The sequence below is a fragment of the Notamacropus eugenii genome, chromosome 3 (genome assembly GCF_028372415.1).
Source record: "Notamacropus eugenii isolate mMacEug1 chromosome 3, mMacEug1.pri_v2, whole genome shotgun sequence".
NCBI lineage: Eukaryota > Metazoa > Chordata > Mammalia > Diprotodontia > Macropodidae > Notamacropus > Notamacropus eugenii.
The window spans coordinates 210,995,964-211,013,066 of record NC_092874.1 but is presented as its reverse complement, the minus strand read 5'-3'; the positions used below and the strand labels follow the sequence as shown (position 1 = coordinate 211,013,066).

The window sequence follows — 17,103 nt, the reverse complement described above, 5'->3', positions numbered from 1 at the left end:
ATCATAGTTTGCAGAAGTTTTTTTGAGTATATATTATCAGCAAAGAAGATAGATTATCTTCGCTAAGTTGCTCTTTTATACTAGAAAAGCATGCATTTTTAATTGACCATATGTGAAAGTCACTCACTTAGAATATCTATATTCTTTTCACCAGTGGGATCTTGTATACCATGTTGCTGCAGTTCTATGACAGAACCAGTCTCCTGGAAGAAAAAGCTCAGCCTCTGGTCTATAGAAGGCAGGTTTTCTGCTTAGAATTTGAATGGTGGCTCGATTTATGTCTTTTGTCATTTGGGTTCCCTCAGCTCCCACAACTATCCTGCACAGTTGAGATGAATATTTCTGCCTTGTGTATATGGACCTTGCTCTTAATATTTTTCACAGTTTGTTGGTCTTTACTCAGGCCTGCTGAACAGTGGAATATAGGATTTTTTCTTTTGGGGTGGGTGTGAGGCATTAGGGGCAGTGAGAAAGAGTTAGTAGAACTGACTTGGGTTGGAGTAAGGGAATGATTTATCTTAAAGGACATCAGAGGAAGACTGATTTGGGAGTTTGTTTTCTCATTGTGAACCTTCCCAAATACTCTCACTCTCTCAACATAAGTAAGCTTTGAAATTCTTTGGGAAGGTGGAAGATAGAGAAGCACCCTTTGGTATGACCTTGCACCTTGATTCCATACACCATCATTCTCCTTTATTAACAGGCCTCTGTTTCCTCTCATGCTGTTGTCCTAAGTCTTAAGTGTTTACATCTGCCTATCTTCCCACCCCCTCAAAAAAAGAAATTACTGATTATACTATGTTTTTTTTTCACGTTCTCTTTTTTTAAATGAACCATTAAATGAACCAACTATTGCTTCCAATTATTTTGATTAGTGTCAGTATGACACAGTGGCCTAGATTTTCATGATGTAGGCACCAGAATTAATCTTTTACATATTATAAAGATCTGTTATTTCCCATATTCTTGTATTATCATTCTCAAATATATACTTTCCACATTGAGTATTTTCTAGCCTTTCTCACATTTAATTTGAACATTGTTTTATTCAAATGTATTAAGTGCTTATTGTGAGCAAAGTGCCATTTGAGGTTAATTGAAATATTCATCCCTGCTCTTGTTGAGGTTACAGTCTGGTAAAGTTATAAGACCAAGCAGAGATAACCATAGCACACAAAATTGCACGTCTTAGACACAGTAAAGTCAACAGGGTTTGCGGAAGGTCATTACTGATGGAGGAAAGACTGGAGGAATATAGTGTTTGAGTTGGGCTTTAAAAGCTAGTAAGAATTAATGAAGCATAGAGGAGTAAGGTAGAATGCATCCTTGGTATAGGGAAACAATGTCAGCAAAGGCACCAAAATGGGAAATTGTAGGTCACATTAATTGGATATAATAATGCAGTTTGACTAGACTAGAGAGGTCATTATAAGATAAGGTGGAAAAGTAAAGTGGTGCTAGATTATGGAAGGTATTGAATGCAAATGAAGGAATTTGCCATTTATATTTGGCAGTTAAGATTTACTCAAGATTTTTGAGCTAATAGAAGTTACCTAAGAACAGGAATGGATTGGAGTATAGTTTATAGAGGTGTTTCCACCAGAACCACTATTACTAAGTAAAATAGTGGTGCTGCCCTTTAATAGATTGGTGTCAGTGGAACTGTAGAGAAAGGGACTGATAAATGATGTGGCTGTTATCAGTAGGACTTTGTGTTTGGATATGAGTGATCAGAGAGGGTCAAAGACAATCCCTTGGAAGTTTTAAAAACCTGGTGCTTTTAAAAGCCAATGATGCTACTGATAGAAACAGTAGAACCACAATGATGGGCAGGTGCAGGTTCAGGAGAGATAAACATCTTGGTTGTGGAGATGTTGAATTTGGAATGCTAACGAGACATGTAGATGTGCTTTTAGGCCCTTGCTCATGTGCACTTAGATACTAGGGTTGGAGATAAAAGATTTAGGGGTCATATGTATAGATGTTTTAAATACATAGGAAGGAGTGAGATTGCCAAAGGGGAAAGTTTAGCAAGAAAAGGTTTAAGAACAGACCTCTAGGTCACACTCACCTTAAGAAAAGAGAGTTAAGTTCCTAGTGTAGGAGCTTCTTGAGAAGTAGAATGAAAACTAGGAAAGTGTGGTGCCTCAGAAGCCAAATGAGGAAATAATATTTAGTAGTTGAAGAGGCCAGTGGTGAGGGAAAAATGAAAGGTTCAAAACAGACCAGAGAGATGCCAGTTGGAGAAAGAACTTGTAAGAGGTGAGAGAGGAATGGGATAATGGTGGAAGTAGAAGCTTTGAAATTAGTGAGAAATAAGGATTGATATGTCTCCTTTGTGATTTGAAGAGGTAGAGAGGGTAACTGGTTTTCTGAGTTATGAAGAATAGAAAGAGGTGAGAGAGTTCATGTCAAATGGCATCAGTCCACTTGTTAAATTCAGCTTTCACATTCAAGCAGAACTGGAGAAAACCCATCCCTAGTGGTTGTGACCTCTATAAAGAACTATCAAATCCTGGCCCAATATAGTACAAAAAGAGCAACCAAAATTTCTTCTCTTGAGTACATAGAATTCTAGAAAAAAATATTAGGACTAATAGGTAGGGGGTGGAAAGGAAGGAAGATGTGGTTCAATATAAAGAACAATTTCTAATACATTACTGTAGCACAAATGTGCTATTCATGGCACCTACAATGGCTGTGAATATGCTGGTGTAATTCTGACCCACAAAATATAACAGACTCTCCACATGTAAAACAGAACCAAAATATTTATTTAAATACCAGAAAGCTAAATCCATCATGGCAACAAAGAAATCTGTGCACAATAACAATGCAGGGGGTATCACCAACCCCAAGCCTTCTCCCCACTAGGACCTTCCCACAAACAAGCACTCATAACTCCCTGCCTGCTTCCTCTCTCTCCCTCAGCTTTGACTGCTTTGTCCAACTTTCTCTCAGCTCTGCTCCACCCCTTCCTGCTCCAACTGTTTGGCAAGCTTCTCCCACCACACTCATGTAACTCAAGCAGGTCACATGGGCATATTAATGGATGGGAAAGATCTTCCCATTATGCAAAAATACATTAACAGTATGGTTACCCAAGTGTCCAAATAGGCTGAGTGACCTTTCACCAGGAGTCCTATTATCATTGGAGATTGGACAAGATTACGTTTAAGGTCCCTTTAAACACTATGGTTATTCTAGATTTCTTTTGCTGTTGAATTGGCAGTTTATATACAAGATTATAAAGCTAAACTCAGGATCAGATCTTGTTTAAATTTAAATATTTATTGGTCTATATCCATAGACACATATTAAATCTAAAGGAAATTTAAATGTTTAACTGACTCCTTTATTTTAAAGATAAACTAAAACCCAATAAGACATGTATATAGTCTCAAAAGCAGTCAAGAACAGAAATAAGGAACTTCATAATATTCCAAAATGGAACACTAGGGATAGGAATGAAAGGGATCAGGGGATTGTTCCCATGATTATTGGACAGGTGATCCAAAGAGACTTCTGGTTATTGCTTACATTTCTTACAAATCTTTCTATACCTCTCTTTTGAATTTTTTCCTCTTCTCTTAGTCTTCTAAAACATTCTGTTACATCTAAGTGCTTAGTTTATCCGGAGCCTCTCTGCCTATATAAAACCTCTCTCCATAGAAACTTTAGTGATGAATATATGGTAATGGTAAGTGAATAGTGTGCAACAGAGACTCCTGCAACAGCAACTAACTAATAGCTAAATTGATCCCAGAGCATGAGTTCCAGGGATTGAGTTAGCCACTCTTGATAGACTGGGGGCTGGTAATGAGGTAACAGTTTCCCTTTTGTTGCCTGTGTTTACATTGTTTCCCTATATCTTCTCCATGTAGAAGTTCCCATTGGTCCAATTTATTACATGTAGTTATTGAAAAAAAGTGAGCAACAGAATTTAAAAAATATTTTTAATCATATCCTAAAGATTTTAACATTAGAATCAACTAGTCTCATTATCCTAGGATATTATGTGATTTGGGCTTCTGGGTCATGTGATGAACAAAAGAGAGGATTAGATATTTTCTCTAATTCCCTCAAACTCTCAAAACTCCAAAAAGTAAGAATTATGTGTAAGAAGTAAAATAATTTGAGAAATCAATAGAGAGGGAGGTGACTTTACATTAAAGAAAGATAATCTCTAACTCCCTCACTAAGTACCCCCTGGCTACCACCCCCCCATGATCTGTAGGGGAGCTAATTTGATCCCTGGACTTGTGATCTTGGATCCATTTAGTTATTGGTGTGCTGGTGCTACAGTATTGGTGAGCACAGTCTTCACCTGCCATTATCATACCATTCTGCAACAATAAACAGCAGAGCGCAGTTCTGCCTACCCCAGATCTTCTATGCAGAGGAGATAGAAGTATAAGAAAACAAAGTTGATATGCTGCTCTAACGGTGCTATGCCAAATATTTTTTTATGTTAATTTTATTTGTTTTCAGCATTCTGCAATCACTACAATATAATTTAGATTATTTTTTTCCACTCCCGCCCCGCTACCTACCCCTTCCCTCCTCGAGATGGCATACAATTTTATATAGGTTCTATATATACATTCCTATTAAATACATTTCCACTATAGTCATGTTGTGTAGAAGAATTAAAATGAATGGGAGAAATCAAATAGCAAAGCAAAACGTAATACAAAAGAAAATGATCTGCTACATTCTGCAATTGAATTCTAAAGTTCTTTCTCTGGGTATGGGAGACATTTTGCCTTAAAAGACCATGGGGAATTTTTTTAAGTCCTTGCATTGCAATGAAGTTCCAAGTCTACCAGAAAAAACTCTCTCACACTGTGCTCATTGCTGTGCACAAAGTTCTCCTGGTTCTGTTCCTTTTGCTCAGCATCAGATCATATAAGTCTTTCCAGGCCTCTTCAAAGTCTTCCTGTTCATCATTTCTTATAGCACAATAGTATTCCATTACATTCATATACCATAATTTAATCAGTCATTCCCCAATTGATGGGCATCCCCTTGATTTCCAGTTTTTGGTCATCACAAACAGGGCTGCTATTAATATTTTTTTAATAGTTTTATTTAGATTTCAACATTCATGTCCACAAAATTTTGAGTTCCAGTTTTTCTCCCCATCTCTCCCCTCCCTCCACTCCATAATACCTTGCATTCTGATTACCTCTTCCCTCATTGTGCCCTCCCTTCTGTCATACCTCACCCTTCCCTTATCCCCATCTTCTCTCTTTTCTTGTAAGGCAAGATAAATTTCTATACCTCATTACCTGTATTTCTTATTTCTCAGTTGTATGCACTAACAGTTCTCAACATTCGTTTCTAATACTTTGAATTCCAACTTCTCTCCATTCTTCCCTTCCCACCCATCCCCACTGAGAAGGCAAGCAATTCAATACAGGTTATATATGTGTCATTTTGCAAAAGACTTCCATAATAGTCATGTTGTATAAGACTAACTATATTGCCCTCCATCCTACCCTGTCCCCTCCTTTTTTTTTCTATTCTTTCATTTGACCTTGTCCCTTCCCAAAAGTGTTAACTTCTAGTTGCTCCCTTCTCCCATTTGCCCTCCCTTCTATCATCTCCCTCACCCACCTGTCCCCTTCTCCTCTACTTTCCTGTAGTGTAAGATAGATTTTCATACCAGATTTGGTGAGCATGTTATTCCTTTCCTTGATAATTTCATGAAAGATAATGTCTAGGCTCTTTTTTTGATCATGGCTTTCAGGTAGTCCCATAATTTTAAATTGTCTTTCCTGGATCTATTTTACAGGTCAGTTGTTTTTCCAATGACATGTTTCACGTTATCTTCTATTTTTTCAGTCTTTTGGTTTTGTTTTGTAACTACTTGGTTTATCTTATAGTCCTTAGCTTCCCTGAACACCACTCTCATTTTTAAAGAACTATTTTGTTCAGTGAACTTTTGAACTTCCTTTTCCATTTGGCTAATTCTGCTTTTTAAAGCCCTCTTCTCCTCACTGGCTTTTTGGATCTCTTTTTCCAGTTGAGTTAGCCTATTTTTAAAGGTGTTGTTTTCTTCAGCATTTTTTTGGTTTTCCTTTAGCAAGCTGCTGATTTGCTTTTCAAGTACTTCTATGGCCCAAACCCATTTCATAGTCATTTTGGAGGTACTGGAGGCAGAAGCTTTGACTTCCTCTGACAGTATGCATTGTTCTTCCTCATCTGAAGGGATGGAAGGAGATACCTGTTCACCAAGAAAGTAACCTTCTATGGTCTTATTTTTTTCCCTTTTTCAGGCATTTTCCCAGCCAGTTTCTTGACTTCTGAATCCTTTGTCAAGAGAAGGGTCTTAGTGCCCTTCCTCCCCCCAGGACCATGCTCAGGGCTGAGATTCAGATCAGCTGCTCAATTCCCCCAGGGGCTTTGGGTGGGGGTGAGGCTGCCATTCAGGGCTGAGGTTCAGTTCCCCTGGGCAATTCCCTTAGAGGCTTTAAGCTAAGCCCCTGGGACGATGGACTCAGGCTGCTTCTGATGGCCATCATAGCAGCCCACCCTGCTGCTGCTACTCCTATGCCTTTGCTGCTGCCTGGGGCCAGTGCTGGGAGGACCCTGTTCCCCTCTCCCCCAGCTGGGAAAGCCCTCCCTCTTTCTTTGTTGCTTGTGGTTTGAGGGATCTGGGACCCTCTCTGCTGGGAATTCTGCCCTGGAGGCCTGGTCAGGTCCTGTTCTTCCTCGTGCCAGGGCTGGGCTGCACTCTGCTCAGTGTACTGTAGGATAGACCTTTCCTTTTGGCCTTCTAGGTTACCTTTGGCTGGAGATCTCTTTTACTCTGTCATTCTGTGGCTTCTGCTGCTCTAGAATTTATTGAGATTCATTTTTTACAGGTATTTTGTGGTCTGTGGGGGAAGTGCTAGAGTGTATGCGTCTTTCTACTTCATCATCTTGGCTCCGCCCCCCTGCTATAAATATTTTTGTACATGTGGGACCCTTTCCCATTTTTATGATCTCTTGGGGATACAGTCCTAGAAGTGGTATTGCTGGGTCAAAAGGTATACACATTTTTGTAGCCCTTTGGTAACAGTTCCAAATTGTTCTCCAGAATGGTTGGATCATCTCACAGCTCTACCAACAATGAATTAGTGTTCCAACTGTCCCACATCTTCTCCAACATTTATCATCTAACTGTTCTGTCATGTTAGCCAATCTGATAGGTGTGATGTGGTATCTCAGAGTTGTTTTGATTTGCATCTCTCTAATCAATAGTGATTTAGAGCATTTTTTGTATGATTATAGATATCTTTAATTTTTTCCTCTGAAAACTACCTGTTCATATACTTTGACCATTTATCAATTGGGGAATTGTGCTAGACATTTTAAAGAAGAGAAAGAACTGGGTCAGAGTGCTGACATGCATTGGGTCTGTATCATGTACAAAGGAGATTGACATCTACCTCAGACCAGTTATGGTCCCAGAAGTCACTTGGGACAAGTACTCAAGATGATGAATAATGGATTTCCCCTTGTGGGAAGATTCAGAGACAGCTTTTTTGCCATCTGAGAGGAAGGAGAAAGTGACAGTAGGAGAATATAAAGACAAAACATCGAAATTACCAAAAATTTCAGAAAGAATAAAAAAACAGTTAAAAACTTTGAGTACAAGCAGATAAATAAACAAGAAAGATATTAAAAGAGAAGTGAAAATGGCTACCAGCCATTTTAAAGGAGTCCAAACAACACTGAATAAATATTGCAAAACAAAGGAAATTGAACCAGCAACTGATGAGGCAGAGGACTCTAAGGATTCCCAAGAGAGCATGAAACCACAGCAGGTTATTCCTGAATATGAAGAGTACAATTTATGTTCTGCATAGTAGAAATAATTGACAGAATAGGAAATTTGAATCCAGGATGGCAAGTGTCTCCAAAGAAACGAAAGATAAACACTTTATTGGAACTACAGATACACAAAAGTGAAGCAAAAAAACCCAACAACTTTAAAAGAACACATGGTCTTTCTACAAGTAAAAGGTTTCTTGGGACAATTGAACAATCATAGATGTCCCAGAAGTACATGAGAAATCAAAGGACTTGAACACCATAATGTACATTGTAATACAAGAAAACTGCCCAGAACTTCTGAACACAGAAAACAAAGTGCTAGTCAAAAGAATCCACTGATTTCCTGATGGGGGTTGCAAAGTTCAAGACACATCAACAAATTATATAAGAGACCAGCAGAAAGACCTTCATTTATAAAGGAAAGGAAATTTGAATAACAAGGACTATTCTGTACTGACCAGGTACTGCAAGAGGATATAGAATAGTGTGTTTTATAAAGCAAAGTATACCAAGATTAAACACCAGGTGATGTACTTTGTGAATGATCAGTGAAAAATGACACAACCTTCAATAAAAGAGAGGCATTTAAAGAATTCTTAACAAAAATAAAATAAAACATAAGCAAGCTGATTATGCTGTCTGCAAGCACCCCATACTCCAAAAGCACAAGAGAGTTATGCTTTGTGGCATCAATCTCTATATGTTATCTTCAACTTTTGTATTTAAGAATTCCAATCTAAACTAACCCCAGCCCTAATAAACAAAGCTACCAAGGAAAGCATAAATAAGAAAATAAGTTATCCTGGGAAGAAAAAGGACAAATAACCTAGAAAGAGAAAAACACCATTGGAATTTTAAAAAATAACATCAAGAACAAAATAATAGAACAGGGAACCTAAGGAGTTATCTTTCTAAAACACAAGCAGATATAACGTTGGATTTGAGGCATTGCTTGGAAGGGATTCCTCCTTTGTCTCAGATATTAACCCTACTTCTAGTCTTTTTTTTTTTCAGGGACTATCTTGTGTGTGTAGGTGTATGCATAGATTTTTAACAGACACTATGACTTACCAAATTTATATTAATGATAGTATGAGTTGGATTTGAAGAAATAGCAGTAACTTATTTCCAGAGGGAATCAAAGCATCTCACCACAATGATAATCCACCTATTTAGAAAGTAACTTTTATATAAAACTAACTTTTGATTCCATTTATTGCTTGGTGCAAAGGAAAATAGTGGAAGATTCCTAGCTCTCATTTTAATTATAACAGACAGACATTGTAAGAGAATAAAGTTGACAGAGCAGAGTTTTTTTTTTTAATTGCCTGTTTTCTCTTGAATAAATGAATCAGTAATTTTTTTTTTAAAATCAAGGCACTTATATGTATATTATATCTGGGCTGTGCCAGAATTCTTAGCACAGTTTTAAACTATGAAAATTTTAAAGTTTTAGTGCAGTTTTCTTTATACCTATTTATGTATATGTTATCTAAATAGTAATAGTTGTAATACTAATGATAATAATGACAATCATCATTGCTAGCCTTTATCCAGCAGCTATTTCTGATAGGCACAGGATTAAGCTCTCATTTTATTCTCTCAGCCACTGTGGGAGTTAAGTGCTGTTATCCCCAAAATTTAAGTTCTTTGAGGGCAGGAGTTCGTTTTACTTCTTTTCTTTCTGCCTTCTGTGCTTAGCACAATGCTTGGTATACATACTAAGTGTTTGATAAATTCTTGTTGGCTTTTTCATTGATAGAGGAATGGCTTTCTATTTAGAAATACTTGATTTCAAATTGCTCATGGTCAAATCACTTAATTTTTTAATGCCTCAATCTACATTATTAGATTTACATAGAAGTTACATAGAAGTTAATGATCTAAATTGTGAAGGGAGTTCCATACTGGGAATTCCCTGAGCTGAAAAAATTATAGGACTAAAGAAAAAAAAAATCTGTAAAAGTTGGTTAAATTGCCTTCTCCAGTTCTGATTAATTTACGCTATAAAATTGTTACTATAAAGTATTTAGCTAGGTAATCTGGAAGGTTGAGGTTCAGTTCGTGCCTCAGACAGTTAATGTGTAAGCTTCAGTTTCCTCATCTATAAAATAGGGATATTAATAACATCTACCTCCCAGTTCTTCTTGGTTCTTCTCTCTCCTCTTCCTCTCTTTTTTCCTTTATAATTTTACACACACACACACACACACACACACACACACACACACACACACACACACACTCATTTTGAAAGCAGTTATTTTCTCATACATTTTGTGTATCCTCTCTTTCTTCCTGCTGCTGTTATCCAATGCTATGATTCTATGAGACTTTGTTTATTATAGCTTCTTCAGACTTGACATTGTGAAAGTCAAATATTTCAAATTGGTTGCTTAAAATTATAGAATTTTAGAACTGGAAGATACCTGATAAATTTTTTAACATCAGGCCTTCATTTTATGTATAAGGAAAGCAAGACACAAAGAGAGTAATTAACCAGATTTGTCCAGTTCTTTAGTAGTTATTAGTGTCCCAAACAGTATGGTATAGAAAGTGGTTAAAATTACTGTTTTTCTAAAATAAAATTTAAAATATATTTTTTTCATTCGCACGGTACCTCATTTGTCCATTCTATATTTCAGCTTCTGTGAACGTATTTAATTGATGGAATTGTAATTTTAGAAATGTATTTTGTATATGAAGTATTTAAAACATATTTTTCTTTTTGAGGTATGGTTTCCCACAAAAAGACTCTTGATAAAGAATATATGCAGTGTAATCATTCAGTATTTATGGGAAAAGAATTATTATCTCATGATCTCAGAAACCAAACAGATAAGTGTTCCTGAAAAAAATTACCTATTTTTCTTTAAACTGAGTAAAAAATAGAAGTAATTTTACTAGGTTCAGCTGATTGGCCTTATTTAGAGAAGAATGGATCAAATTAACTTTAAGTGGAGGCCTGGAGAAAAATCTCTGAATTGGCCACAAATACAAATTTATAATTAACCCCTCTTAATAAATTAGTTTTCTTCTGAAAACAGACATATTTTTTTTACCTCACCTACCTTGGTAATCCTAGGCCTTTTCCAGATTCAAGCTGATGAAAGAAACTCAAGTGTTTCAATATTAATGAAGGCTTTGGCAAATTTATTAATATAGGAATGTATTGAGAAACAGTATGGTGTAGTGAAGAAAAGTTAAGGTCCCACCTGTTTGACCCTGAACAGGTCATATAACTTCTTGGTGCTATAGGCAGTTTTCTAAGCATGTAAGTTGCAGAATAATTGCTTTACAGTAGAGGGTGTTTCTTCACCTGAGTGCCCTCTATACTGTTGAAATTATAGGTCCCAACTCCACAAAAAAGGAAACATAATAAATATGACAACTTTTTATTGAGTATCTCATATCTTATTCTTTGAAAGCAGCCAGGAAATTTTAAATTCACATTTTGAATTTGTTGATAATTAAACTGTTTCTAAGAGGTATCTTTAACCAGGTATAGTAATATATAGAGTACTATTAAAAATAAATCTTGATTATACTTGGTTTCCTATCATAAGTTAATGTTTATTTTGTATTGAAATAGAATTTCATCCTATATTAAATCCATTTATTCCAGTATATCTTAGTTTGGGGATATTTCTCTTGTTAACATTCAGAGTTTTCATAAGAATTTTTTATTCAAATTTAAGAAATTTGACATTATTTTATACAATCAGCTTTTCTGTTTTGTGAAGACATTTTTCATCATTTATTACTCTGTTATAATACATATCTTGAAAAACGTGTCATTGGAGACATTCTTAGAACTTTTTTATTTGTTCAGGGTAGGGTCTATTTAGGCACCCATCTTAAAAGTAAAATTGCTTACCTCTCTTCCTTGATGTTTTGTGATGGTAGATATCTCATCTTATAGTCAAAGTTTTTTTAAAATTTTCTCATCCAGATGTTTCTGAAGTGTATTTTAATGTGCTTTTGTGATCTCTCTTTCCTTCCTTCCTTCCTTCCTTCCTTCCTTCCTTCCTTCCTTCCTTCCTTCCTTCCTTCCTTCCTTCCTTCCTTCCTTCCTTCCTTCTTCCTTTCCTTTCCCACCTTCTCTTTCCTGCCCTTTCTCTCACAACTTCCTTTCCTTCCTTCTTTCTCCCTTTCCTTTTTCTACATATCTTTCTCCTCTTTTTCTCTTTCTCCTTGTTCTTCCTCCCTTATTTCTTCTTTCTCTGTTGTCTCTTCCTTCCCTCCCATATTTCCTATTTAATCACTTCTCCTTATTGTTTCTGTTTTCCACTACTCATGCCCTCCCCTCCCTTACCCAGCTGCTAAGGCTTTACCTTGAACTAGGTGCAGGATCTGGCAATAAGATTTTTTTGAACTAAAGTTGAGGAGTTTTTAAAATTAATAAAATATTACATAAAATTAGGGGGAATACCATAAACAAGAAATATTTACAAACACTAAACCTTTTTGTTAAGCTCACAAATTCAGTGGTACTGGACCGTTGGTTACAGATTTACTAACTTTACCAACTCTACCATTAAATAGCCTATTACAAGAAACAGCTTCAGGTAAATGTAGTTAGGTTTATATGGATAAACTTACAACAATATGAAATTATTCTGTTTTAGAATGAGCAATGTATATAAATTTTGAAACATGGCTCACTAAAGCTTAAATCCCCCAAATGTGAACAGTATTCTATAGTGAATGTGCATTTTTCTATATTTTAATAATGATAGGGCAGCATGCGGTGGTGTCCTGAGGTTCTCGGAGTCAGTGCCAACAGATCTTAACCTGGAAAGCCTGTGGGCACAGTGAAAGACAGATTGTTTCATAATGATCAGCCTAATTTACTTCAGAAAGTCGCATCACCAGTTGGTTGACTGCTACGTGGTGTGCGTGGGGGTCTTCAGCAATTCACCCAAAGCGTCCATTTGAGTAGAGAGAGAGGTATTGCTGTCATTGGCATTGGAAGAAGTACTTACTTTGATGAAATCACAGATGATTGTTGCATAATCTTAGATTAAGAAAAATGAATTTTAAGATTATACAAGGTTGAACCCATATAGTTCTAGTTAATGTGTTTTAAAACAAAATTTGACCTTTTTTTCTTTTAAAAAGAAATTTAAAAAAAGAATTATTCAAATGCTACAAATAAAAAGCTACAAATAAAATTTAGGGCATTATTTGAAGTAGTAGTTTATCCATGACACATATGAGTAATTGGTTTCTTTTGTTTTTTACTATTTTATATCTTTGGTAGATTATCTTCGTCAAAGCTATGGGCTCTCTATGGACTTCAATTCGCCAAATGATTATAATAAATTGGTGCTTTCCCTGTTATCTGGACTCCCAAATGAAGTGGACTTTGCTATTAATGTATGCACTCTTCTGTCAAATGAAAGCAAGCACGTCATGCAACTTGAAAAAGACCCTAAAATCATCACTTTATTACTTGCTAATGCTGGGGTGTTTGACGACAGTAAGTTTTAAGTTGAATTTATTGTATTTATCAAGGTAAGAATAAGGGAGTGATCGATATGAAGGTGGATTTTTCATTTTTCATAGATATTATCTATAATACATACATTAAGTTGGAAAAGTTTTTTCTCATTTCTGACATCAAGTCCTCTTGTATTTTGATGAAATAGTGACATTTTATGTGTATCCATTCATAAATTATTTTTTATGGTGAGTTAATAACAAAAATTGTTTAGCAACAAATTACTTTAAAATGTAGTAAATTTACATTCTGTTGACACATAAAATGTTAAATTCAATTGAGTAATTTTTTTCAATATCTTAAACTCCATGCTATTTTGATAAGTAAATGGCTACATTTTTCAAAGTGAGTCTGTAACCTAAACTCAAGTTGTTTATTACAGTTAAATATTTTAAAAGAAAAATATCATTTTACAGAAATTATTCACTACAAACCCTCTGAAACCTGTTTTTGTTATAATATGATTATAGTTCCTGTTAATAAAAATTAGACGTCAGGGCATTTACAAATCTGCTGCCAAAGTGAGCCTACTATAAATTATCGAATGTTTGGCATGCTTGCACTTTTAAGTTGTAAGCTTTTGTTGTTTTATTTTAAATCAAGCTGATTTCATGTTTTATGAAATTTTCTCTTTGTAAGGAGGGTTGATTGTGGTCCTTAGACTAAATTTCCCAGTGTTTTTAAATGTGTTGTATGCTAAGAGCTTAGAAGATTATATTTCTTGCCCTTACACTTAGCAGGAAAAATGTTATTGTTTTGTGTATCCAAAATGACTTTAACCACAATTAGTTGTTCTTCAAAGATAAAATTGCCATTACAAAGTATTGCTTATTAGTGGGCAAGATGAAGGAATAAATAAAACATTTTCTCTTATCATTTAGAAATCTGAATGTTTTACTTTTGTGGACATAGACTAGGAATTACTGTCATATATTGTAAATCACTTTTACTTTTTTTTTAATTGGTTAGTGATGAAGCATTTAATTACATAGTGATAAAGTGTTTTTCTGATGAAATAATGTTTGCAACTTTAGTGTATTTAAGTCTAATTTTAATTAGTAAGTATATTTTTATTTGGATTATACTCTACTACATATGATTACTTGGAATTTGACCCGGTCATGGTTTTAGATATAGATATATAAATGTAGTTATAGGTATATCTGTGTGAGAGAAGTAAATGAAAATTATTTTAGGAGGACATGTAAAGGACCAAGGTGATTTTTGGTTCTTTATAGGACTACTCAGAGTTCTTTTACAACTCCCTTGGTAGCACGTATGGATGTGTAAATTTGTAACATTTCACCAGTCTTTTAATGTTCAATAGCTGTTAATCTTTTTGTTGGAAATTATTTTATACTCTAAAGAAAATATATTCAGTTTCTGCACCTTGAGGATAAAGTTTCCAAAGGGCATCCATGTAGCTGAGGATTGATATTTGAGCAAGAATGATTTTATTCTTTATTTATTTATTCTTTCAGTAATTTGTATAATAAATCTACTTAAAGTGAAATTTTTTTTAGGTCAGTTTTTAGCGGATCTTCATAAATTACTCATTAACTTTTGAACTTTAAATATTGGAGTACAAGGTATGGCAGAAACAATCTAATCAGTGTTAGTATTGAATTTTCTTACAATTAAGAGCAAATTTCCTTATACATGGAAATATTTATTTTCTCTATAATTATTTTTTATTTGTCCCATCTCATTTTCTGAAATGAAACAAATGTTTTATGTTTTATTATAATATGTGTTTTAACATAAAAAATGTGCCTTTAATTATTATTTACAGATTTCTTTCCCCATATATATCTTTAACCTAAATTACAGGTATATTTAAATTTTTGAATTACTAAAAGAACTTATGAAGACCTTGTTTGATTGTCAGATGATGGTTTTAGGTATCAGTAGAAAATAATTTTTTCCAACTTTTGATGTTTGAAAACAGTTAAGATTTTTAAGGGGTTCTGTATATTTCAAAGCATGAGATTTTAAATTTAGACTTTTTAAAGAAGATGTAATATCTCTCTAAATAAAGACATTTCACATTTTTTTTCCTAATGTGGAATCTTTATTTTGTGGAGTATTAAACCAGAATTGCATGTAATAAAAATCTTGGGTATCCCACGGCATATATATAGTTTGTATACTTGAAATAAATAAATAGTTTTACAAAGTTTTTTTCTGTAAAAACTCTTGATAGGTAAGTAGTGCAATTATTCTACTCATTTTACAGATTTGGAAACTGAACCTTGAATAGATTGTGCAACTTTCCTACAGTATCCCTTTGTAAATCAGTATCATTATTTAAACCTGTTTCTCTTGACACCAAATCTTGCATTCTTTCCAATACACCAGACTGCATGCTAGTAATCCTATTTAGCAATTTCTGTAATATCTTTAATATAATAACATTATTATTTAATATATTATCCCCTTTAAAATATCACTGACAGATTCAATTTGAGAAGAGAACTCAAAATTATTTTATTTTTCAAAGAAAACAAATGATTACTCTTTTTGATATGTTGATCATTCTTTACCGGGCAAAGTATTTATTGTGTTAGTGGATTCAAGAAATTAGGTAACTCAACTATTATTTATTATTATAAGTTATTACACCTGTTCCTTAACGTAACTTTCTAGTAGCCCCAAAGAATTAATGTTAATAGTAATGCCAAGAAATGTCTTATGTAACGGAAATATTTACTGTTGTACTTCTTTCATTTATGGATTTTAAAATATTAGTTGCTTTAATGTAAACTATTTGGGATACTTCACTCAATGGGGACATTATTTTGCTTAATATTTAGAATTAGATTCTATTTTTTAAAGTGACATGAATATCATAATTTCAGTACCTGAAAATATTTTATCTAAACTCTGTCACATATATTGTTTGGCTTTTATACTTTTAAAACTGCTGTAATACCATATATAGTTTTCACATTGCCAGTATTTGTCACTGTTCTGTTCCATTTTAAGAGCAATATTTAACTAACTCTTTTCATTACTAAATAACTCATTGCAAGTATCTCATTTTTAAGTTAAGGTCTTCAGTTAAAGATAGGCATATTCTGCTGATTTATTGGCAATTCTTTAACCAATATTATGAATTCCTCCATTTTGACAAATGAATAAGGAAGAATACTTGTTAATGTATGTATGCATTAGTATGATGGATAAATAAAACATATCAGCCAACTGGTAACTGATTGGTTATCTTTCAAATAAGAATTACTTCATTAAATGGAACTCTTTCCCCACCATACGTTCCCTCCCAGAATTACCCAAATGAATCACAACTTAGATTATTTAGGTGTTTTAAACATAACAAGCTATTATTTGTGGTGATTCTTAACAGTATGAGGATTTTACCACCAGAGTTTATCTCTAGATTGTAGCATGAATATACCACATAAAATAAAATTAACAATTTTATTATTAACAATTGTTCCTGAATGTCATAATAGACATCATAGTTGTAACAGTTTGGGGAAAACATATAACATATACACTTGCATTAGATATGGCATGTTGGGGCCGCCAAGATTGACTTGTGACTTAAATATTTTTTCCCCATATAAGTGAAAACTGAACACTTTTAACTAATTCTAAAAATAAACTATTTCTTTCTGGATGCCCACAAAACTGAAAATTGTAGCTATTTAGGGTGTAAGAGTTATAAGTATATGAAGTATAAACCGTTGGATTGTTTCCTTCAATCACTACAATAATGAAATGTACTTTAATTTACCATAAAAGTATTTTTTAAT

General features: G+C 34.2%; 1 protein-coding gene across 7 annotated transcripts in view; it reads left to right on the top strand.

The window, feature by feature from the left end:
- ARID2 (AT-rich interaction domain 2) overlaps window positions 1–17,103 on the top strand; it is a 221,847-nt gene that overhangs the window by 133,498 nt on the left and 71,246 nt on the right. For all 7 annotated transcript variants that reach the window (XM_072654253.1, XM_072654251.1, XM_072654255.1 and 4 more), the window contains one exon: window positions 13,088–13,306. In XM_072654253.1, coding sequence (XP_072510354.1) covers window positions 13,088–13,306 — 219 coding nt within the window. The remainder of the gene's footprint in view (window positions 1–13,087; window positions 13,307–17,103) is intronic.